At 36.1% G+C, this 26,242-nt stretch overlaps 1 protein-coding gene and 1 long non-coding RNA gene across 2 annotated transcripts; one reads left to right on the forward strand and one right to left on the reverse strand.

The window, feature by feature from the left end:
• Nucleotides 1-1,299: 1,299 nt before the first annotated feature.
• LOC149173688 (uncharacterized) lies at nucleotides 1,300-18,797 on the reverse strand. Its single transcript, XM_089424699.1, has 3 exons — nucleotides 17,768-18,797; nucleotides 16,799-16,984; nucleotides 1,300-1,443 (listed from the first exon to the last, which is right to left on the reverse strand). Exons 1-2 carry the CDS (start codon nucleotides 17,922-17,924, stop codon nucleotides 16,836-16,838), a joined length of 306 nt encoding a protein of 101 aa, XP_089280825.1. The 5' UTR covers nucleotides 17,925-18,797; the 3' UTR covers nucleotides 1,300-1,443; nucleotides 16,799-16,835.
• LOC149173689 (uncharacterized) lies at nucleotides 14,504-19,693 on the forward strand. Its single transcript, XR_016259150.1, has 2 exons — nucleotides 14,504-15,934; nucleotides 19,364-19,693. It is a non-coding gene; the product is annotated as an uncharacterized LOC149173689 (long non-coding RNA).
• Nucleotides 19,694-26,242: the final 6,549 nt, after the last annotated feature.

A 26,242-nucleotide genomic window follows, 5' to 3' on the forward strand; every position in this document is an offset into this window, starting at 1 on the left:
AATTTTGTATTGGCATAACCCTTTAGCCGTTTTATTCTTCATAATTTATTAATTTACAAATTATTTATTGATTAATTAACTTAATTTCTATTCATCATAATTTATTATTTCAATTTATCTCCAATTTCTTGGTCATTTGATTGACCTTTGACCTTGGACCTTTAAATCTACCGTTCCACTTGACCTATGAAATCCAACATTCATTTTTCCTCTCTTCACATCTTTATAATCGTAGTTGCACTGTTTTCTAATCATTTTTCTTCGTTCAGTTCCTGAGGATGGGTGCACTGTCCACCTAAAATGTTGGGCATAATCCTTTTGCCACATACACATTAAGCATCTCCAAAAATAACATTAGTAGGTTGAATTTTATCAACTAATAATCTAGCTAAGGTGTAGGTTAGGGAATAGATAACATTGACAATAGGTCTAAGGGGGTTATCACTTCTATGGATCTTGGTCTATCCATAAATTTTAGGGGGTTTGGATTGTATGGAAGAAGCTACTTTATAATAGAGGAGTCAAGGGGAGAGGATTCAATAGATTTCTAGATCAAGTTGGTGGTTTTGATGATTGGGTTTATGGAAAATGATTTCTAGGATTAACAAGAAAGAAGATGGAGCAACTTGGCTTCACAATTAGAGGTGTTCATGATTACAAATGCATTTTCTTTATCTACTTATAATAAAAATACTAGGATTGTATTAAGATGATAAAACCTTTTAGAAAAATAAGATTTGAATTTTTTGTCAAAGCTAAGAATTTGAATTCAATCTTAGTTGACTTATTTTACTTTATGGATAGGAATAGTAAAGGTAATGGATTTAATGAAGCATATGAATGCGATGAGGGGTAAGTGCATAGTTGAATTCTTTTGGAGGCCTACTAATTCAAAGGAATAAATATTAAGTATGAGGGATAAAAAACACAAGTTAGTGGAACATTAGAGAATGGAAGATGGGAAGTTGAGAAATGGTTAGATAGGAAGTTGAGAAAGGACTAGAGGTATTAGTTCAAAGGAAGAAAGATCATGAAAAACACAGTCAATGTGAAGATTAGAGGAGAATTATGGGAAGTTGAGAAATGATTAGGGGATAATGTCTATTGTTGTGCAAGGACTAATACTTGTCATAGTACTAGTCCCACTAAGCCACAAAAACATGACACATATACCACAAATATTTGAACAAAAATATATAATATTAAGTGCTAAAATATTTGAAATTATGTCCATAACCTGCCCATGCGTTGACTAAGCCAACAACTATCCATAAATAGTCTTACAAAACATCTTGTGCCAACTACCTCTAGGTATGTTTTTACATACAAAACAAATAAAACTATAAAATATCCTTAATAGTCTAATCCACCAATACAATGTACCCATCACTTCAACCCCCACTGAACTCAATTAGAGCTAAGTATCCCAATGCAAAATCATACCTGCACATATAAAGTGTTGATTGATGTTAGCCATAACTGTAGGTTATTCAACAATTCAACGCACTAAGTTAAATAAATCACACCAACCCATTAAATTGTCACATTAAACAAATCAAAACAAAATGATCAACCATAGCAAATTCCCAACCATTGGATCATATCCAAATCAATGTAGATCACACATTCAAATTTGAGAGATTGCAATTCATGTCAATCCTTGTTACCAATTAAATTCAACAACAAATAACTATAAAAGAACCTCACCCCATGATGAATTTGGATTTTAAACAATCAAACTACTCATCGGTGCCGGAGACATACCATCAGAGAGTGTGTGCATAGTATAATAATGTTTAGGCACAATATTATTTTTATTTCTATTTTTAATATAATCAAGCTCCAATTTTCTATTTCTATTTTCCAAGTCTATTCTTCAAACATTTACATGCATTTACATGCACAATTAACTTATAGTACCAACCTATTAGGGCTTCAATTGTAGACAACTAGCCAACAATCACATTTACATTCACAATTAACTTAGAGTATCAAGATATTGGGGCTTCAATTGAAAAAAATTAGCAAACAATCATTATTGATCAAATAAAAATTACAAATAACATCAACATTTCTTTATCATGTAAGATACAGATACAAATCTGTTTGGTAGTAATACAATATTGTTAACTAAACGTATGCAAAAAATATGCAAGTAGTTGTAGCTATGTCAAGAGTTAGTAATGTTTCTCGTACAAGGAAAACAAAGAGGCAAGTGACTATGGGTGCCCAACTACAATGCACTTCATCATATGAGGACAAAGTGGATCATTTGAATGTCAATAATGTTCTCAACAATGTTGTTGAGGATGACCATGTGGTAACAGATAATGATGTTGTCCCACCATCAACCACAGAAGCATAGTCAACCATAGTTCAAGGTGTAAGTTCAATTAAGAAGATCAATCCTAAAAGAGAATGGATAGAAAAAGAGGTTAGTTGCAATTGATGATATAGAATTTAATGGATATTCAGTTCATGCATATATAAAAAAGCATGAGATCTATCCCTCATCAATACATTATTGGATAAATGGGCTCACTCATACAAAGCATAGAGGGCCACTTATAGCTATGACTAAAGAGGTGGAGGCTGAGGTGGTTTAGTGGTCTAAGGAGATGGCCCAATTGGGACATGGGATATAGTTGATAGAACTAAAATCCATAGTTGATCAAATCTATCAGGGGATACCAAACCTGTTAAAATATGGGCTTTCTGGTAAATCACGGTGATTTAGATTTTAAAAAAGGCATCCAGACCTTGTGTTATGTATATCCAAGGGCCTTGATAGAGATAGGGCTTTAAAACTACACTATGCAATTGTATCTAAGTTCTATGACACTCTTTCTAGTGCATATAAGAAATACTCTTATGCTCCATACCATATATGGAACCGTGACGAAATAGGTTTACAAGGAGGAAAGAATTGTGGGATGCGGGTAATTTCCAAGAGAGGGAACCGAAACATGCCAAATGTTTTTCCTAAGAGAAGGGAGTGGATAACTATTCTATATTGTGTGAATACAACTAACGCTTCAATTCAAAGATAAAACTCAAGTAAAAAACTACAAAATTGTGAACTAGGTGCATGCACGACTGCACATCCTCATGAATGGGTGAATAAAGAACTTTTTTTGAATTGACTTTGTCACTTTGCTGCATCTATACCAAGTTGTGGCTCACCTAAAAACAAATACCTACTCGTTTTAGTTGGCCATGGAAGCCACATTGTTATGCAAAATAATTGAGGAGGCTAACAATTTGGGCATTGACTTATTAACACTCCCTAATCATACCACTTAGATTGCAATCCATTGATGTGAGTGTGTTTGGTCCTGTCAAGAACTATTTCAGGTTAGAGCGACCTTCATGGATGGCAAAGAATTGAGGGGTTGGAGGTGAAAAGGTTTGAGTCAGCTGAGCTTGCAAGTAATGTTGGATAAAGTTATCATTGGTGTCAATAAGATGGCAACCTAGGTGCATTGTTGAAGCATGCCCTGGATGAAACCCTAGGTGCAAACCTTAAGATCCTAAGTGCATACCCTAGGTACATGAAAAACCTTATCTCTTGTTGAAGCATGTCTCTAGCCTGGTTAAACCATAGTTGTGCTGAAGAAACCTTGATGAAGAATGATGAAATCCTATATGCATATGCTACATGCATGGATGAAACCCCTAAGCCATTGTTGAAGATAATGATACCCTAGTTAAATCTAGCCCTAATATGTTGCCCTAATTATATGCATGACAAGCCCTAGATACATGATTTCCTTGCATAAGCCTTGGAAGGTTGTTGATGAAAAACCCTAGAAGGTTTGTTGAAGAACATGTCTTGACATTTATATTGGAGCAAATCCTAGGAGGAATCACTAAAGCATGTGCCATGATCACATAAGGGTCCTATTCTATTATTGACTGACAATATCATCCATCATGATACATTATCTACTTGTGGGTGGATTGATGATCGTGAGGCATTCATGGATACAAATGTTGCAAGGAAATATATTACCATAGTTCCAAATGTTAACCTATTTGAACAAAAAGATCAGAATTCAAGAAAAAATATGATTTACCTCTCTTGAAGGAAACTGGCCCCTGGATACCTGTCTCTGTTCCTCCAATATCAACACAGTGATCATGACGAATGGAACAAAGGTTTGTGTTGCTGGAGGTTATTTTCCTGAGAAAAACTTTACATGGCAAAATTAAGATCAACTTATGGCAAGAGTGTATTGCTATCAAGAAGCAAAAATGTCATGGAGGATTTGCAATTTTTTAATTAAAATTAATTCATATATACCAGGTCAGCTCCAAGAAAGGCTCAAGTCAGATCCTCAAAGGGACGTGTCCCTTCATACACACAAACAAGTATATATATAAACCTAGAACAATTTGGTTGGGCATCTAGATTGGTTTAGATCATAAGAACAAGTCGAAAAAGAGAAAAGGAGTTCACAAGGACTGATTGGAGCTTTATGTTGGACGAATTTATTGTTAGGCATTTTGTATGGATTAGTTTTTTTTTGGATTGCAAACTAAAATATTATGCTCTAAAAAGAAGCAGGACGAAGGAGATTTTTTTATATGCTTCTGTGATTCATTTTTTTCATATATATCTCTTTGTGTGACTTGTAAATCAATTTTTCGGTCCTCTATTGCTAAATTATGGTATGTTCTATGCTTAGAGCAGTTTACTTATATTTCTTATTACTATCCATAGATTAGCAATCACATGTACATAAGTAAAGTGCAGATAGAACATTAAACGATCAACAAAAAATAAACCAAGAAAAGAGACACATGATGTGGCGGCTAGCCAGGGACAAACGCCAATATGGGGAAACCCTTTGATCAAATCTTCTTTTATCTTCAATAATTCAACAGAGAGAAATAGTACAAAAGTCTAATTTGTATCAGCAGCAGCAAACCCTAGATCAGCGGCATCAACATCAGTGGTATCAGCATCATTGACATTAGCAGCATCAGTATCATCGGCATCATCGACATCAGCATCAACGGTATCACCGGCATCAGGATCATTGGCATCATCGGCATCAACATCATCGGCATTACCGACATTAGCATCATCGACATCACCAGCATCAGCATCATTGACATTACCGACGTCAGCATCATCGACATCACTGGCATCAGCATCATCGGCATCAGCATCATCAACATCACCAGCATCACCGGCATCAGTTGCGTCCTTCCTTCCCATGTGTGAGAGAGAGACCTATTTGTGCAAGAGAGAGAGAGAGACTCTTTTCTGCACAGAAGAAAGAGAGAGATGGATGAGAAGTGTGTGTCAAAATGAGGAAAATACCTCCTGTATTTATATACAAATGTTGATGATGAATAGATGCGTCTGTTGGGCTTCTAAGCCTACATGAGTTGCTGGTCGACTTGATAATTATTTCGTAATTAAAATAAATTCATATCTCCATAAATACGTATCGGAATTGGATGATCTTTAGATCAATCCTACACCTCTTGACGAGAGAAATCTAGGAAAAATATTATCAGCCATGAATAAGGTGACCCACATGGAGTTTGGCCCTAGTTTCCAATTTTAACACTCCCTCTCAACTAGGGAGAACTCCATCTGCAATTTGTCTGACCGTCGCTACTATTCATCCATCAAATGCACTGACTTGAACAGCTTGAACCCTGCTCTGCTCTGCTTTTCTCTGCCTTGCTATGCTCTGCTCCGCCTTTCTATGCTCTACTCTGCCTTGCTATGCTCTGCTCTGCCTTGCTATGTTATGCTCTGCTCTGCTCTGCTTGAACTATGAAGAAGAAGAAGAAGAAGTGATCGAGGATGTATCATACCATCCTCCATTGACCCAAAGTCAGTCTCAGAGTGTGTACCACTAGTCCCAGACCAGTCCTCAACCGACCCGAAGTCAGTGTCATAGTGGGTACAACTCCTACCACTAGTCCCAGACTAGTATCATTGATCCCAGATCAATGAAGGTCATCCTAGCATATGGAGTACCGATAGATACAGCGATGCGTCCATCGGTACTACTATGGTCCCTATCCTCATTTCCTTGCTCATTGATCAGATGAGAGGTACTTCCCATGAGTCCCAGACTGCATGGGTAGGATGCCTCGACAGGAGAACTAATTATCTTGTCCACAGGAGAGCGAATCATCCTGTCCAGTGGATGCCACGAAGAACTAATCATCCTGGCCCATAGGAGAGTGAATCATCTTGTTCCACAATCGCCATGGAGAATACATCATCCAGGCCTCACAGGAGAACTAATCATCCTGCTACACAATCGCCATGGAGAACACATCATCCAGACCTCACAGGAGAACTAATCATCCTGCTACACAATCGTCATGGAGAACACATCATCTAGACCTCACAGGAGAACTAATCATCCTGCTACACAATCGTCATGGAGAACACATCATCCAGACCTCACATGAGAACTAATCATCCTGCTACACAATTGTCATGGAGAACACATCATCCAGACCTCACAGGAGAACTAATCATCCTTCTACACAATCGTCATGGAGAACACATCATCCTTCTACACAATTGTCATGGAGAACACATCATCCAGACCTCACAGGAGAACTAATCATCCTTCTACACAATCGTCATGGAGAACACATCATCCAGACCTCACAGGAGAACTTATCATCTTGCTACACAATCATCATGGAGAACACATAATCCAGACCTCACAGGAGAACTAATCATCCTGCTACACAATCTTCAGGAGAACTAATCATCCATTTTAGGTTGCTTACTTTCATGGAAGGTTCCTCAGGGTGCAGTGTGTCCTTCAGCATCATCGAGTAGCCCCCTAAGCCAAGAGGGCCTATTCCTAGAAGAGGAAGGCTCAGGTGGATCAATATGATCCATGGGTTCATCCACATCGGGCATTGTTACATCATCCTTTTCTTTTGGTTCCCTGGTGTCAGCTTCTTGAGAGCTCTTTAAAGTAGGAAGATTGTTCACCTTGCTGAGAGCCATATCTATGTCAAAGGTGACATCATGACTAATCACGACTTCCCTTTGACCAGCTACATAGATTCTATAGCCCTTAGTATTTTCACCCTAGCTCACGAAGATTCCTTTCTTTCCAGATGCACCCAATTTATTCCTTTTCTCTTTCGGCACATGAAAATATAAAGGGCTTCCAAAAATCCTAAAATGAGATACGTCAGGTTTCTTACCGGTGAACATTTCTTCAGGAGTCTTGGAACCCAATGCTTGATGAGGGCATTAGTTTTGTACATATACGACTGTGTTTGTAGCTTCGACCCATAGAAACTTCAGAAGTCTTTGATCATGGAGCATGGCATGGACAGCTTCCACAATCGTACGGTTCTTCCTTTCCACCACACCATTCTGTTCAGGAGTATATGGTGTAGTAGTCTCCCTCTTAATGCCAACCTCTTTACAAAAGTCATGAAACTCGTTAGATTCATATTTAGTCCCATTATCAGTCCTTAAGATCTTGATCTTCTTTTCGGTTTTATTCTTGATCAAGGCTTTGAAGTGTCGAAACCATGAGAACACTTCATCCTTCTTTTTCAAGAAGTATATCCAAGTCTTTCTAGAATAGTCAATGCCAAAGTTCAGACTGAAGAGATGTGTCACAAGATATGACACCTAACGAACTTCCACCAAACTGATATAATGAATCAACTCGAAACCCAAGAGTGAAGGCATCTTTAATATTGTTTTTCAATACACGTACCTTGCCATCGCTAAAAGCCACCTTGTAGCCTTTGTCTTCCATTGCCGAAATGGACACCAAGTTCTTTTTGAGATCAGGTACATATAATACATCCAGTCTATCATAGATTTCCTTGGAGGTGTTCAATTCAGAAACATAGGCCACCAAGTGCTTGTCGATAGAGTCCCAGATGATCTTCTTTGCTTTGACTTCTTCGGATTTCCATTTGTTCCTGGCAGCAGTGGATGCATTTGATGGAGGCTCAACAATATTACCTCTCACATGGTCCAACACTTCTTGATCTTCTAAAGTCAGATCGAGAGACATCTTCCATCTGTGATAGTCAGACTTTTCACGGAGCTTGTCTTCGGTGGGGAAGAGTGTTGAGGACCCCATAGTTCTTTTTAGATAGCCTTGCCAAACTTCTCTTCGGTGATTGCTCTTGCTCTTGATGGGGCTTTGTCTTCACCTCAGCTCTGATCCCATGCTAAATTATGGTATGTTCTATGCTTAGAGAAATTTACTTATCTTTCTTATTATTATTCATAGATTAGCAATCACATGTACATAAGTAAAGTGCAGATAGAACATTAAATGATCAACATAAAACAAGCCAAGACAAGAGACACACAATGTGGCAGCTAGCCAGGGACAAACCCCAATATGGGGAAACCCTTTGATCAAATCTTCTTTTATCTTCAATAATTTAGCAGAGAGAAATAGTACAAAAGTCTGATTTGTATTAGCAGCAGCAAACCCTAGATCAGCGGCATCAGCATCAGCAGTATCAACGTCATCGGCATTAGCGGCATCAGTATCATCGGCATCACCAGCATCAACATCAATGGTAGCACTGGCATCAACATCATCGGCATCACCGACATTAGCATCATCGGCATCACCGACATTAGCATCATCGGCATTACCGGCATCAGCATCATCGGCATCACCGACATCAGCATCATCGGCACAACCGGCATCAGCATCATCGACATCACTGGCATCAGCATCATCAGCATCACCGGCATCACCGGCATCACTAGCATCAGCTGCGTCATTCCTTCCCATGTGTGAGAGAGAGACCTATCTGTGCAGGGGAGAGAGAGAGACTCTTTTCTGCGCAGAAGAGAGAAAGAGATGGATGAGAAGTGTGTGTCCAAATAAGGAAAAGACCTCCTGTATTTATATACAAATTTTGATGATGAATAGATGCGTCTGTTGGGCTTCTAAGCCTACATGAGTTGCTGGTCGGCTTGATAATTATTCCGTAATCAAAATAAATTCATATCTCCATAAATACTTATCGGAATCGGATGATCTTTAGATCAATCCTACACCTCTCGACAAGAGGAATCTAGGAAAAATATTATCAGCCATGAATAAGGTGACCCACATGGAGTTTGGCCCTAGTTTCCAATTTTAACATCTATGCTCAGTTCTGAGGCTAAGAAAAGAACTCGACCCTTCTGTTGATCTTTGTATATTTTGACATGTAGAAACCTATGAAAATTTTCATAATTTCAGCTCTATTGGAATAATTCTTCAGAACATTTAAAACAAAATTTAAGACCTTTAGTATTGAACTCAGACCTGTGAAATTTCAGTAGTTTCAGACCTGCAATTGTAAATAACTTTAGACCTGTGATCAATTTTGGGCCTATGAATTCGGTCTTATGTGGGTTATTTCTAGCAGTTGTCTTAGACTCTTGTGTACAAACTTGGTTCACCTTTTTTACCTCAGTTTGGAAACTTTTATAATAGTCCTTGTGTACATTCCTGGTATATTTTGTTACAGACCTTAGGTTGATAATTAGAAACCTTGAATTTAGTACATACTTAGGCCTTGGTCACAAAACCTCAAGTTGTAAATTTTGGATCTATTTTGAGTTACAGATTTTGGGCTAGTTGTTGCAAACATTTGGGTTGTAACATATCTTGATTTTGACATTGTTGCAGACCTCATATCTATTGAATATTTTAGTGTTACTCCTTATTGTAGACCTTGATTGAAGATCTGAAGAAACTATTGGCATACTTTGAAGACTAATCTAAAGACTAATATATGGTGTAACTAAAGTTGAAGAAGGAAGTCCTAAAGCAACTTCTCGAAGACATTTGAAGAAATTTCATCTTGGAGCAATATAATTGGAGCATCTTTAAGACATTGTTGAAGAACACTATTAAAGTCTTCTAGTAGTTTTGGATCTAGGGCATTGAGAGCAATATATTGGGCATTGTTTGGAGCAGTCCGTAAGAAGATTCTTGGTGAAAATTTGGAATACATCTTGAAGTGAATTTGGAAAAGTCTTGGGGCTCTTCTTAGCATATCTTGGAAAGTCATCTTGAAGATTGTATTGAGAGTATCTTGGAGCAACTCATTGTAGACATCTTGGGAATCATTGTTGAATTCATTATTGAAGGCATTGTCAAGGTCTTGATGGCATAGCCTTAGAAAGGATTCCTTGTACAAATATGAAGAGTCTTGGAGACACATATAAGAATTGTTGAAGATATTGTTAAAACAGACCCTAGTGTATTGTTGAAGCTTGGTTAAGGTATTCTTGGAAACATACTTTCAATATCTTGTGGAGATAATGTTTATTACTTGTTAAAGATATTTTGGAAATGTTGAGGAATCACTAAATTGTCTTGAAGTTGTGGGTTGGAGCCTTGGAAAGTTCAGGTTGGAGCTTGTATTGTAGAGAGGGTTGGAGTCTTCAAGAAGACCAAGTTGGAGCTTGCTAGAGCATAAGGTTGGAGCCTGGTTCGCTAAATATTGGAGTCTTCATCTAGGGTTGGAGGCCTAAAGGAATCATAGGTGTGATTGTACAAAATGGAAATTGAATTGTTGTAATAGAGGATTGGAGTCCTCACCATTTTTTGTTAATACAATATTTATTTTGCAGTTTATTTTGTGTTTTGTTTTAAGTAACTGGTAAATAAAAAATTGAAAAATGAAAGATTGATTCACCTCTACCCCCACCCCCCTCAGTATTTCCAACAAGTAAAGCCTTTAGAATGACTCTCACACCTTCAAATATCAAGGTTGGGTTTCCTAGGGTTGGAATCTGACCACTAGATTATGATGCTCTTATGCATGATATTGGTTGTAGTGAGATAGTTGATATGGATGGTCAAGAAGAAGGGAATGCCCAAACACATGTTGATGCCCAAGAAGATGAGGATGGATAGGAAGATGTCGTTGCAACTGATAATATGATATTCCTCTCTCAAGGACACTTCTATGGTGATGATGATGAACATGTAAGTGAAACTCAACATAATCATGAATCAATTGACAATAACATGGAGATTGTTAGACCAAATGAAGCACGTGCAACTTCTACATGTAATATTCTTAATGACTCTGAATGATCATGCAAATGATAATGAGAATCTAGTTAAAAATGACAATACTGATATGAATAGAGTTGTAGGTGATCATGCACTTGGAAGCAACAATGAGAAATTGATATTGTCAATCCAAATAACCCCACCATCATGGCTGGCATAAGCCATGATGCATATGAACAAACATAATGTCTCAAGAACCAATGAAGAAAGCATGAAAACGTCTTCACAACTAGCACAATTGAACAATGGAATTGTTCATTTCTTTGAGGACAATGGATCATTGGAAAAAGATACAATACAAAATGAGGAACAAGATGAAGAGAACAATATAGTTCAATCAATTGTCCTAGATATTGAAAGGCAAGTGTTAAGTAAGGAGCATAAAGTGTCAAGGAGCAGTTGGTCGGTTCCACCAGTAGAGAGACTGTTAGCGAAAAGAAAACAAGGAACAACAAATAGTCTTTGTTTAGGCCGAAGTCACAGTTACTCACCTCAGAAGACTATATAAAAATATTAGTTGACTTTGAACAAAATAACTTGAAATTCAAGATTTAAAATAGAAAAATAAGGATTTAGCCAAGGAAAAGAAGGCAACAAGGATTGTCATAGCAAAATCTCGAGCAAAGGAAAGGCTTGAGAGAGAGAAAACAAGGCAGAAGAAGAACCATAAAAAACATTTGACAAGGAAAGAAAATGAATAAAAAAAGGCTCAACAATTGCTTTAAAAAGAACAGGGGATGACATGTAGGGTTGACAATTATGCAAGCACTATCTAAGAAAACGGGATGATGTCAAACACACTGGACCATATTGTAGAGAATACACCATTATACCAAGACCTCATAAACATCCAAGTCCTCTGCTATCAAAAAGGGGGTTTTCCCACTTTCTATATTCATACTAATGCAGGTGTCAATCCTATGTATGATTATCATACAACTTCACTTAATGCAAGGATTAGTACCACAAGTGTGAACTGTGGCTATTCATTTCCTCCATAGCTAGAAGGGGAAAATTGGACTCAATCATATGGCAACAATCCAATACATCATAATCATCCATTCTTAGGTAGGCCAACCTACTTGGCTCAAGCAGGCAACTCAACAAGCTTGGGCAATGAAGATTTTGGAAGCCATCAAGCATAGGGGTGTCATATTTTTTTTGGTATAACCACAGTGCGATGTGGATTTTGTAAGGATTGCCTTTGTTGCTTGCTACATGGCCATTTTGGATTACATCCTAGGTCATAACATTTCGTACTGTTTGTGGCATTATAATAAAAAACAATTGTAGAAGTTACATTCATGGTTTATTATACACACATTTATGTGGAAGAAGATATTATACATAAAGAAGACTCTAGTTTCATTTTTAATGTCATACTGCAATACTTTTTTCATAAAAAAACTTGACTTTCGACAATGCAACAAGTGTTGTCATTTTTGCATTAAACCAATCTTCATTGCTAAGCTACAACAATCTGAGACTAAACTACAATAGGGGCAAACCCTCATACAACAACAAACTCAAATAATTTGTTGCAAAAAAAAAAAATAGAATCCAAACATTTTTTTGTAAATATTGTGGCTAGAAATATCTATAAATTTTTGTAATTTTTTTAAATTTCTTCATATAACATCCACACGCAAAAATCCACAAAACAATGTGAGACATACACCAAAACCCACATAAGAATTCGCTCAATGGATTACAATTCCCAATAGATTGGTAATTTAAATAACACCAAACAATTTGACTGCTCACATAACACCCACAGAAGTCCACATAACACCCACAGAGAAAAACCCATAGAAAAATATGAGAAATGCACCAAAACCCACATAAGAATTTGCTCAACGGACTACAATTCCCAACAGATTGAATGTGTTCATAAACACAATGACAATAATAGTTCCTAGGATAACAAATCCTAGCACGGAGCCAACCACGAAGCCATCACCATGCCCAAACATTGCTACAATAGTTGGCCAAACCCAACACCTCGCCAAAGCTTTCCATGCCCAAACACTGCTGCAATAGTCACCTAGACCCTAGCACCTCGTTAAAGCTTGCCATGCCCAAACGTTGTTGCAACAGTTGACCAAACCCCAACACCTTGCCAAAGTTTACTTGCAAGAGAGATAGAGAGCAAAAAGTAGAGACAAAGATGGTGGGGTTAAACAAAGAGAAAACTGCAAAAACCCATAAAAATTTCACAAAGAGAACCGGCTAAAAGCACACTTACCCTCATGAAAACCCCATGGAGCACGAAACCTCCATGTCCACCAATGAACCAACTGGAATCACCCACAAGGTCCAATGGAGACGAAAAAACCAATCGTTGGTGTGCCACAAACATAGGGCAACACTTCATGAAACAAGAAACCATCAACCACCGCTAAAAGCATGGTAAATCCCCCACATACCAGGTGAAACTACATAAACCCAACAGTGCAATGACAGAGTTCATGTTGGACCAGAGAAGGAGACTGGTTGAACACGTATAAGGGCCGCTGAGTGGCCACACATCAGGCTTGATTAACATTACACACGGTTCCAAACACTTTTCGAGAAACCACCCGAAAACAATGTGGAAAAGCACATGGAAAAAGATGCATTAAAGTGCCCACCCACCACGATAGGTGGCACTGCCATTTTGACCGCTGTTGTACTGATGAATTAGCATCCTAGTTGTTGTTTGGGGTCGTGGCAGGGAGGGTGTGCAACAATTGGCATCCCTCCCCTAGAGTTTTAAGGGGAGGTTTAGCTAGTAAAAAGGGGTTTTGTTAGATTTACAAATAAAATTCAATAGCATCCTAGTTGTTGTTTGGGGTCGTGGCAGGGAGGGTGTGCAACAATTGGCATCCCTCCCCTAGAGTTTTAAGGGGAGGTTTAGCTAGTAAAAAGGGGTTTTGTTAGATTTACAAATAAAATTCAATTTGAGAGTTGGGTTAGGGTTAAATTTTATGAGGTAGAATTCGAAGAATTAATGTTAGGGGGAGAGTTTGAAGGCGTTTTAACCAGAGGAGTTGTTTTTAGTGCGATTTTTTGGACTTTCCGGTGTCACACAGAGAAAAAATTGAGGTGAAATCTTGATTTGTGTTATTTAAACTGGTTTTTTTAGCGCCTTGAAAAATCCTTAGGGCACTTTGATTGTACAGGGATAATCTTGATTTGTGTTATTTAAACTGGTTTTTTTAGCGCCTTGAAAAATCGTTAGGGCACTTCGATTGTACAGGAATAATCTTGATTTGTGTTATTTAAACTGGTTTTTTTAGCGCCTTGAAAAATCCTTAGGACACTTCGATTGTACAGGAATTACCTATCAAACCGGAAAAACTTTCAAAAAATCACACTAAATTTGTGTTATTTAAACTAGGTTTTTTAGCGCCTTGAAAAATCCTTAGGGCACTTCGATTGTACAGGAATAATCTTGATTTGTGTTATTTAAACTGGTTTTTTTAGCGCCTTGAAAAATCCTTAGGACACTTCGATTGTACAGGAATTACCTATCAAACCGGAAAAACTTTCAAAAAATCACACTAAAGACAACTGGTTAACGAAATCGTGGGAGACGGGCTCGGTTCCCTGTGAAGTGAAACTTCCACGGGTTGAATTGCAAGGTTAACGGTGTAATGAGAGATCTCGGCATCATGGTTTTTGAGGGTTTGAGATCCGTAGAGGGTTTTGAGGGTTTAAGATCCGTCGAAGTTAAGTGATTTGCCTTGAAAGGAAACCCTGTGGTTTGACTAAGGTTTAGAGGAGAGATTGATTAGGAGCATTGGGGTTGGGAAATGCTTCGGATGGGGTCGACCTGGAATGAGGCACAGGGAAATGCTTCGGATGGAGTCGACCTGGAATGGAATGAGGCACAGGGTGAACTTCAATATCATAGGTTACACCAGAAAGTCAGGCAATGGGAAGAGGTGAGGAGAGATTGATCAGGAGCATTGGGGTTGGGAAATGCTTCAGATGGGGTCGACCTGGAATGAGGCACAGGGAAATGCTTTGGATGGAGTCGACCTGGAATGAGGCACAGGGTGAACTTCAATATCATAGGTTACACCAGAAAGTCAGGCAACGGGAAGAGGTGAGGAGAGATTGATTAGGAGCATTGGGGTTGGGAAATGCTTCGGATGGGGTCGACCTGGAATGAGGTACAGGGAAATGCTTCGGATGGAGTCGACCTGGAATGAGGCACAGGGTGAACTTCAATATCATAGGTTACACCAGAAAGTCAGGCAATGGGAAGAGGTGAGTGAGGACAAATGCCGTTTAAAGGCGCGAGGTTCTGAAGCTTTCAAATCAGAGTTATTCGTGCGATTCAATTGGATCAGAGTGAATCAGGGTTTTGTCATGTGGCGGGGAGACTGCAGGGGCTAGTGCGTAGTGATGTGTATGGAGGGTCCGTTTAGCGCTGTGGCTTGAGAACTTGGTGGGAATAGAGATAAACGGTTGAGTACACTGAAACAAATTCCAGGTGGGATCACGAAGAGGAACAGACAGAGAATTGAAAAGGAGTAGCGCCGTGGAAGGAACAGGCGAATGTGACTAGGGGTTGGTTGAGTTGTCATCCTTGGGGGAGGGGAAGGCAGGGGTGATAGGCAATGATCTTGAATCAGAATTATTGATACAAAGATTAATATATATATATTTTTTGGGGCTGCCAGAATCTCATGAATTCCATATATTAATGTTCAAAATAGAAGCGTTTAAGGTGGAGGCAGTGAAGCTTGATTGATAACCTAGCTAGCTCTTGTCTGGCGGAATGTATTTCTGCTAGCGCCCGGGTGAAGATACGAATCTGATCGGACTCCCGAAGGTGGTGCTGAATCAAAAGAATTGCGGAATCCTGGCATCGTTTGAGGAAAGTAAGTCAATTATTCTTATTTAGTTTCATGTGTTTTTTCATAATTTTCTTTAAAAATATTTAAAATTTGAGCATGATTTTTATAATTAATGTATTTTTTTTCAATTTAATTAGGATAAATTTGCTAAATTTAAGTTAGGGTAGAATTTAAACACATCTGTTTATCAGGGTCACTCGAGTAAAGTTAATCATTTAATTTTGCGTGTATCCGTTTGAAATCTACAATCTATATAAACTCAAAAATTCACCGAAAAGCTCAGATAAAAGAGTAATTATCAAAATATATTCAAATTTACAATTTACTAAACTCAGGAATCTATCCAAAGATCTTAAATAAACCAGAGTAATCTATCAAGCAAATCTGAACAATAAATTTTTAGTTATATAGAAAATAAATGGAAACCAGAAGGAAATACTTATTAATATAGGAGGAATTTTATAAAGTATTATAAGACTTATCAATATAGGAGGAATTTTATAAAATATTATAAGATTAAAGTTTATAAATTTAACAGGATTATATTTTCACCATGATTAATATATTATTTAGATTGAGACAGAGAATTGAACCAGTATTCCTATCATATTAAAAAGTGATTTAATAAAATACCTGATTACCCTTTATCCACCAAAAAAGAGAAAACTAATTTTAAAAATGAGAGCAGAGAATTGAAACAGTATTCATATTATATCAAAAAGTGACTTAATAAAATAACCGATTACCCTCTATCCACCCCCAAACAAAAATAATTTTAAAAGATTAAACAGAGAACATCATAAGATAATTAAATCAACCATTTGTCAAATTTTCAATTCACCACATCGACTCAAAGGAAAAGAGAAAAGCGTAGTGAGATTCAGATACCTGGGTAGACTGGCAAGCCTGACGAAGAGTAGGGGATCTAATGTACTGCATGGCTCACTGCAAGCCAACTATGGAGCATATCAAATGTTTTGACAGGCTTCTCAGATGGCATGCAGGGAGCCAGGCAGACCAAACTCATTTTTCCAATAAGACATCCCATAATCACAATCTTGATAGAGAGAATACCTGCAGAGGAGTTTTCGAAAAAGAAAGTATTACTAAATACTGGCAAATTGCCCACAACCTTTCATATATCATACTGATTAAAGTTCCTCCATCGCAATGAAGATTTCCATCTAGTGTAAGCTCATGAAGAAATGATTCGACCCATTTAGAAATTGTTCGTGTAATGAGATGCCCAACCCTCTATAAGTTCAGGTAAGTGTCCTAGTGTAAATAATTTTGTAATTAAGACTGGGTAAATTGAGTACGTTGAATGAGAGAGAAGAGAAGTGCTCTTGAACAGTTAAAAAGGAGCTCTTACTCTAGGAGATTTCAAGTTTCTAATTTGTCAGTGAATCTCACCACACTTATTCCAAAAGATTGCAGTTATATGAGCTGTTGGTCTATGAATCGTTTCTTAGAGTCCTTCATGCATAACCGCTAGTTTTAAGTCAAATTGGGACTGGAGAATTTATTTAAAAAAAGATTTATCAATTGCATTGTTGTGATTGAAGAGAGCTATTATAAACATAAGCACTTCTGTCTCTGAAATTATTAACCAAATAGGTAATAATACAGATACATGACAACCCTAAATGTTTAAAAAAATGGGAGCTGATCTTCTGTCATGACGATTGATATGATTCTAAAAAGCACATAACTAGTGATTATCCATCCCAAAATTGTACAGAGAAGTTTACAAAACTGTAGCTTAAGTAGTGGGTGATTGATATTCTTTCTGGCTCTGCTGGTTGAACATCCAAAGAATCTAAAATTCAAAGGTTACAACAAAGTATGAACACTGACCTTGGCCATGGATTGCAGAGTACCGGTTTCTGTATTCAGATGGCAAACTGATCCTCACTGTATACCAACGAGCAATGCTGTTGCTGCCTTCAAAATAAGTTGGAGCCTGTGGATTTCTCAAGAGAGATATCTGTACAATATACGTTAGAGACCTCATTGAAATGGTTCAATGAAACTAGAGAAAGGACAGCATAAGGAACCCATCTGGAGTTTATTATGAGCCTCCTAAGCAGCACTTAATTTGAATTGCATGCACGAATAAATTCAAAACTAGACCAAAATTCAATAGCTGTCCCATGCATATATTTCATGACTCTGCTCCATTGGTAGTATTGTTTTCAAATGACAATGCAGAGAAATAGGAGAAAGATCGCAAAGTTGTAGAAAGAACTTTGGCTACAGAAATATTGGGTCATTCTAATGGGAAAAAAGACTTTAACGAATGCATTGTGTCAAACTTTGATTTGGTAGTCCAAGATAAAGATTGTATGGAAAAACAAGCCAAAAAGACTTATGAAACAGTTAGCAGTGTTGTTATGACTGAAGTTGTGGGTTAACAAAAATTAATCATAAATATGAGATTAATTAAACTTCTGAAGTTGTGGTTTAACAAAAATTAATCATAAATATGAGATTAATTAAACTTCGTTTTATGTCACTCCGATCATTAGTCATATTTCACCTATAAACTTACATCCAGACAAAACCAGAATAAAGTTTTTACATCCAGACAAAACCAGAATAAAGTTTAGTTTTGAAACATGAAACGGACGTTTACTTTTGTGATTTGTGATGCTGCCCATAAATGCCAATAACCACTGATAGGTGTCATAACAGGGACTACTGAATTCAAATTTGGTGATAGTTTCTAATAAGGACAACCTAAATCTTAGGGAATCCAATGTTTTTTTCTATGCCTACATGTGCCCACTATATTACCGCAGTCAAACTTTGAAATTTTCGTAGTTCCTGGACTTAGTCCCATGTCTTCCGGTCCAGGACACTGTGAATGATGTAACGCCTGAGCCACATGTTTCATGTAAATATTAAAATTCAAATCACCTCACTATTCGAAGTGTATGGATGAAGACCAACCACAAAGAACGTGTCTTATCATCAAACCACTTTTTCTTAATGTACCATGTACTACACTATCAAATCTAACCCAACAAAGTAACATGTTATTTGTTTGTTATTAGTTTGGAAAAAAAAAAGATGCTATCATGTTACCCTTTTTGCTATTGAAATTGAACCCAAAAAAGTAACATGTTATTCGTTTGTTATTGGTTTGAAAAAAAACATGCTATCATGTTACCCTTTTTGCTATAAAAAATTGTACTGTCACTGTTGCAGAGAGGATAAATAAAGTAATTATTTTTTAATTATGTATAAATTTACTTCTATTCTATAAAATCAGTTATTTATTCTCTGCATGACCTGTGTGTGTTTGAATATAGGAAGCCATGATAACACTTTTCATTAGTTAAGGCTTTTGCCCGCATCTAATTCTTAAACAGAATTTAGACACATATTTAATGATTATGTTATAAAATAGTTATAAATTCAATTTGTCTGCATTTTTTTTTCTCTTTGCAGCCAGAGAAAGCAGTATCAAGAGACGAATTGCTTGACCGCCAAAGAGATGATCTGTCTGTCGAGAGCAAAAGTAATCAGTGACCTACATTTGGTTCTTTCCCACTTGTGTTCCGTGTTGACTCTTCAAGGAGTTTTTTTCAAGCTCAGGGATAATTCAGTCGCTTAAGAAATCTGGAGATTTGCAGGATGTACTCATAACAATTATGTAGTTAACGTTGAATTCACACGATTACGTAATTAAAGGCCAGTCATTGATTCAACATTTATGAGGCAAGGATTTCAATTGCATATATATATAAAATTACGGTTTCTATATTAAAATTACTTCAACTTAATACTCTATTTACTTTATCTAAATACTCTATTTTGCAGCATTTAGATATAATGTGAAATTTTATGGTTTTTATGTTAAAATAATTTCATCTTAATATTTTATTTTTATATTGTTTTATAGGTTTTAGAAATGCGATAATTGTTGGTGTTGGTAAACATTCATGGTAAACATTCCAAACCAGTAACTAGGATCTCTAGGGTGGAAATTACAGATTCCATAGAGGTGTGGTGATTCTTCCAACATCCCCCCTCAAATGCAGCTCGGGGGAATCGAACCTGGGTCCAAGCTCTGATACCATGTGGAGGTTTTCCGTTACACCAAAACCCGCAGGTGTTGGTAAACATTCCAAACCAGTAACTAGGATCCCCAGGGTGGAAATTACGGATTCCATAGAGGTGTGGTGATTCTTCCAACATGGTTGTTATGGTGCATATGTTTGGATTTTGCAGGGAATTTTTTAGGGGTGGAATTTTGCTGATTCACTATATTATTTATATATATACTGAAAAAAATATTTGTTTATTAAATACTAAATTCATCTACTTTTTACCTAAATATAATTAAATTAATAATAATCACCAAAAAGTTATTGATTTTAATGGTAATTTACATGTGTTTTATTGAATATTCACCTACTTTTCTATATATTTGATTTTTCAAACCAGAATAATCACCTAAAATATTATACATAAACATAATATGTGAATTCTTTAAAAATACCCTGAAACTTTGATGGCAAAATATTGATTGAAAATTTATACTCAATATTGATAAAAAAATCCCTTTTACAACATTAAAATTTTCAATACCATTAACAATTCTATGTACTATTGCATAACTTTATAATCAACAATTCTATGTACTATTACACAACTTTTATAATATTGCAGGTCTAATATTAACTTAAACATCTAGATTTTTACTAATTTCTTTACTAATTATAGTGATTTTTTTCCTTATTTACTAATTTTGTAATTTTTTTCCTTATTAAAATTTTATAATATTAGAGTTTTACTATTAACTTAAACATCTGGATTTTTACTAATTTCTTTCATGGTAATTTTTTTCGTTATTGAAATATTTCATTTCACAAACATGCTTATCGTTTTGCTATTTTGCACTTATCCATTATAAAAAAGATAATAATGCACTTATCCATTATAAAAAAGATAATAATGTATTTGAAAATACGAAGAATAGTATTGATTTTAGAAAAAACAGAAAGATCATACTCAAAAGAAGTAACAATTTGGAAGCAAGCCCAAGATGGTTGGGCCTACTCAGTTTTTATAAAGTAAAATGGCTTGATGTCCAGTAAGAACCATTTCCATTGTCGCTTTATTGTGCCAATGCTTTTCATTAACAATTTGGAAGCAAGCCCAAGATGGTTGGGCCTACTCAGTTTTTATAAAGTAAAATGGCTTGATGTCCAGTAAGAACCATTTCCATTGTCGCTTTATTGTGCCAATGCTTTTCATTGGTGCTTTGACTTTGCTGACCTGCACCATGCTTCCCAAACAACCTTCAGAAAATGTCGAGTATATTGAGTTTTCTATATCATGCTAAGTTGAGTTCCATGGTTGATTAAATCAAAATTTCAAAGTGAATTTCCCTATATGCACCAGTGTGGATAGGGATAGGGAATGGGTGAGAGGTGGTTCAAGTAAAGGAAACCAAAAAATAAAGGTAACCATCTCTCTTTTATGAGTGAGAGGTGGTTCAAGTAAAACAAACCAAAAATAGAGGGAACCATTTCTTTCATTAGTCAGATAATTGTAACACGTACAAGGGATGGATTTGATCTAGTTAAATCAATGTTGATTATAAATAAATTATTTTCATTTTCATTTTTATTTTACATCAGATTTTATATAGTCAGATAAAGTAATTGAAATTAAAAAAAATAGAAAAGCATACTTTTTAGTATGAGCGAAAAAACCATCCATGGTATTGACCCATAGTATTCATATGAAATATAACTTATTTGAGAGGGAAATTAAACTAGCCTAGATCCATCTTATTTTGATGTTTTTTTACTAGGTTATATTGGGTAAAATATAATATTATAATATTATATTTGAAGTTTGAAAGTAAACAAACTAAACTATAAAATTAGCAAGGGTGGAGAAATATTTAGTAAAATGTAATAACATTACATTTTAATTAGTATTTCCCTCCACCCATGGCCACCTTTTATTGGGTGGGTAATATATAATATTGTAATATTATATATTTAGGCGTCTGCTATCCATATAAAGAAAATTTTTGGTAAAAATTACATCATTGGTGGGTCATAATATAATAGTTAGATTTGACTAAATAAATAATATTATTAATACATAATATTTTCATATAAAGAAAAGGTTTAGATTTGACTAAATAATAATTGTTAGAATATAATTTTTAATATTGAATTAAGGAAAATAATTAATCAAATGAAATGAATATCTAAAAATAAATAAAAATAATATTTAGGTCAAACCTAAATAATCAAAACAATAAAACAATTGATAAAATCAATATAATAATATAATAAAATAAAAATAATATTTGAGTCAAATTTAAATAATCAAAACAATTAACTCTGAAAACTTAAAAATAAATAAAAATAATAAATGGTCAAACTTAAATTAAAAGACTTGGTTGAAACCTAATATTCAAAACACTAAAATAAAAATAATATTTATGTCAAACTTAAATAATCCAAACAATTAATTCTAAAAACTTAAAAATAAATAAAAATAATAAATGATCAAATAAAAAAAATAATAAATTAATTAACTCTCTATTAGTAAAGATAAAATACAAATAAATAATAAAAATTAGGAAACTATATATATATAAAAGAAGAAATGACAATGATCCCACAACTACTAATTTTTCAGCCATCATCTCGATTCAGATTGCTTGGCCTCCTTTCAATCTCTATAGCTTCCCTAAACTTACGATGATGGAAATGATCTATCTTAGCAATGACTCAGGTGTCTTCAATGCAAATGTGGTGTTTTGTATTTTCCGCATGTTCTGCTAATGCTGAGGAGCAGGTCCTCCCATGTTTGATGTCTGCCACATGTTCTTGAATCCTCTGATTTATTGAGCGACCAATTTCACCAACATAGGGTGTTCCACATGAACAAGGGATTACATAAACACCTTTCATATTCTTAGGGTTCACTAGGTCTTTTACAAATCTTAGGGAACATTGAATAGTGTTAAGGGGCTTAAAGGTTGAGGGAACCTTGTGCTTTCTTAGGATCCTTGCAATCTTGTTAGTGGTCCCTTTTATAAAAGGAAGGTGTACCCTAGAAAACCAATCATTGGGTTCTTTTTTAATCTTGGAACCCTTACAAGCCTCGAGGAAAACGCTAAGACATTGGAGCTTATTATAACCATTATTTTTGAAAACCTTGAGGAGATGGGTTTTCTCATCTTCAAGATGACTTTCATCAGGAACTCTAAACGCACAAGTGGATAAAGTGTTAAGAACACCCAACTTTTGAATGGGACTTAGCGTGAAGACACTGCTCCATGTGAGTTTTTTTCCGAATGACCTAGTGTGAGAATGATCCATCTTCCTTCTTTCAAATAAGGATGTCAAGAAAAGGTAGGCTCCCATTGATTTCCCATTCCATAGTAAACATTATGTAGCTAGATTGATTATTAAGATGATGGAGAAAGAAATCCAACTTATCCTGACCATAAGGCCATATGACATAGGTGTCATCCACAAATCTCTTCCAAAGCTTTGGTTTGTATTGAGCTGAGGACAAAGCTTTGGATTCAAAGTCCTCCATAGACAGATAAACTACAACAGGTGAAAGGGGTGAGCCCATAGAAACACCACATGTTTGTTCATAGAATTCCCCTTCAAAGCTGAAGAAAGTAGAGGTAAGACAAATCTCAACCAATTTAGTAATATTAGGATCCGTGATATGGTTGATGACCTCAATGGCCTCATTAATGGGGATATTAGTGTAAAGGGAGACCACGTCAAAACTCACAAGAAAATCCCCAGGCTCAAACCTTATACCCTTTAACTCATTGACAAATGATGAAGAGTCTTTGACAAAGGACTTTGTAAGGCCAACAAGGGGTTTTAGCTTTTGGGCTAAATACTTTGCCAGAAGATAGGTTGGCCCTCCTATAGTGTTGACAATGGGTCTCAGGGGAGCCCCCTCCTTATGGATCTTGGGAAGACCATAGATCTTGGGAGTGATAGGGTTACTCTCGATGAGTCTATGGCTCAAGAAGCTAACAATGCTACTATGTTTTATAGCTAGAGCCACTTTTTTAGAGGTCTTCTTTAAGGGATTCTTATTGAGTTTTCTGTAGCTTCCACTGTTACAAAGGTGGTCCAACATTTGTCTCCAGTGATCTTCTTTATCTAAGATAACCACAACTCCACCCTTGTATGCTTTGAGAATTACAATGTCCTTCTTATTGTTCAAAGATTTGAGGGCATCAAATTCAAGCTTGCTAATGTATCTCTTAGGGGGCTTTGCCTCTCTAAGGAAAATTATACAATCTTGTCTGATGATATCCTTAATGTTGTCCAGTAAACCCCTAATGCCAAATTCGATGTCACAAATAATCTCATCACCAAGAATTTTTTTAGGGGGAAGGGAAAAATTTAGTCCTTTCTCCATAAGACTGAAGACAGGAGGGTCGAAAGAGAAGTGAGAAAGATTAACCACCCTATTATTACAAGAAGAGGGATAAAACTTATTATCATTATTATTATTATTATTAACAACAACAACCATATTATTATTATTATTATCATCATCATCAACAATTTTATTATTATTATTATTATCATGACAAGGAGGGTAAGTAGAGGATTGTTTAATAGCCTCAGTAGATATGTTGGAGGGAAGAGGGCTCTGAGGAATGGTAACAACGATGGAATCCAGGTGAGGATGAGAGGGAAAGGCTAAGGAAAGATCCCCGGAACATGAAGAGCTCAAGAAAGAAGCTTCTTGAGTGACAACCACGCTGGAGAAATCCGTTTTCTTAGGACGAATAGAGGAGAGAGGAGGTACAAGAAGGGGAGCCGTGGAATACACATCATCTCTGCAACCATCATCAAATCCTGAAATATCACTGCGTCTCGCTTGACATAGAAAATCTGAAACCACATTTTCGTTCATTGGGGAAGACTTATATCCAACTTCTAGACGAGTGATGTTGTTGATCCATGAATGAAGTATAGATATTTGATTGCCATCGACTCTGCTAGAGGAAGAATAACCTGACAAATTGGAAAGACTCCCAAGAGAAGAGGATCTTTTTGCAAGCTTGAGAAACTTTCTGGATTGCTTATTCTTCCAAATTTCTTCAAGGCGAAGAGACTTTAAAGCTAAACAAGCTTTGACCCTTGCCCAAAGCGTTGCAGACATCACATGAGAAAGCTCCAGGTGTAAAGAGAACAACTTTCGGGAAAGAAAATCAAGACCTTTTCTAACCCTGTAAATCTCAGACCGAACCAGGGCTAAACTCGCATTAAAAAATACATGATAGTTTCTGGAATTATTAAGCCGATGTTTAATCTGAGCAAACAAAGGAATGATAGACAAATCTCTACATTGTTTAAGGAATGCTATATCTGACTTCATATTGGAAACCTGCAAGAATTCTCTTTCAAATAGATGAAACTTTATCGCAATGGTCCTTCCATGTATAGTTGTAATAATTGAATTTAGGCTTATGTAATCCATATTATGAAAAGTAAGAAAACTTTCGGTAAAAATCACATCATCATAGTTTTGTCGACGTGTTTTGAACCATCCATTGTGGTTCATTGTCAGGACAAGATGAAGAACAAGATCTTAGCATTAAGTTAAATAGATGAAGAGAAAGTTTTTCAGCAATTATAATATAATGGTTAGATTTGACTAAATAAATAAGATTATTATTACATAATATTTTCATATAAAGAAAACAATTAGATTTGACTAAATAAATAATATTTTAATATAAAAAATAATTGTTAGAATATAATTGTTAATATTGAATTAAGGAAAATAATTAATCAAAAGGAAAATTTTAATGAAATGAAATCACTTCAAAGATGAAAAACCCCCCCTCAAGGTTTTTAATAAGAATGGCTATAACAAGTCCCAAAGTTTGAGATTCTTCTTTAAGGCGGAAAGAGGTCCTAGGAAGAGGAATGATCCCAAGGATCGGTTTTCTGGAGTGCACCTTCCGTTTATTCAAGGGACCATGGATAAGATTGCAAGGGTCCTAAAAAAGCATAATATTCCTTCGACATTTAGGCCCCTTAGCACTATTCAGAGCTCCCTAAGATCGGTTAAGGACCCTATGAACCCCAAAGATGGGAAAGGTGTTTACATCATTCCTTGCTCCTGTGGGACTCCATATATTGGTGAAACTGGTCGATCAATAAATCAAAGGATTTATGAGCACGTTGTTGACATCAAGCATGGTAGGTCTCGCTCCTTTGCTTTGGCAGAACATGTGGAAAAGACAAATCATCACATCTGCATCAAAGAGGCTAGGGTCATTGCCAGGATTGACCATTTTCA

This window comes from Pinus tabuliformis, chromosome 4_2, assembly GCF_031772625.1.
Source record: "Pinus tabuliformis cultivar Carrire ecotype Pingquan chromosome 4_2, CPIR1, whole genome shotgun sequence".
NCBI classification, from domain to species: domain Eukaryota; kingdom Viridiplantae; phylum Streptophyta; class Pinopsida; order Pinales; family Pinaceae; genus Pinus; species Pinus tabuliformis.

Coding starts and splice junctions, on each gene's coding strand:
- LOC149173688 (XM_089424699.1), bottom strand. CDS start 17,924: ATGAGGTCTCTAACGTATATTGTACAGATATCTCTCTTGAGAAATCCA. Junction 16,985..17,767: donor CTCTGCAATCCATGGCCAAG/GTCAGTGTTCAT, acceptor ACTCCTCTGCAG/GTATTCTCTCTATCAAGATT.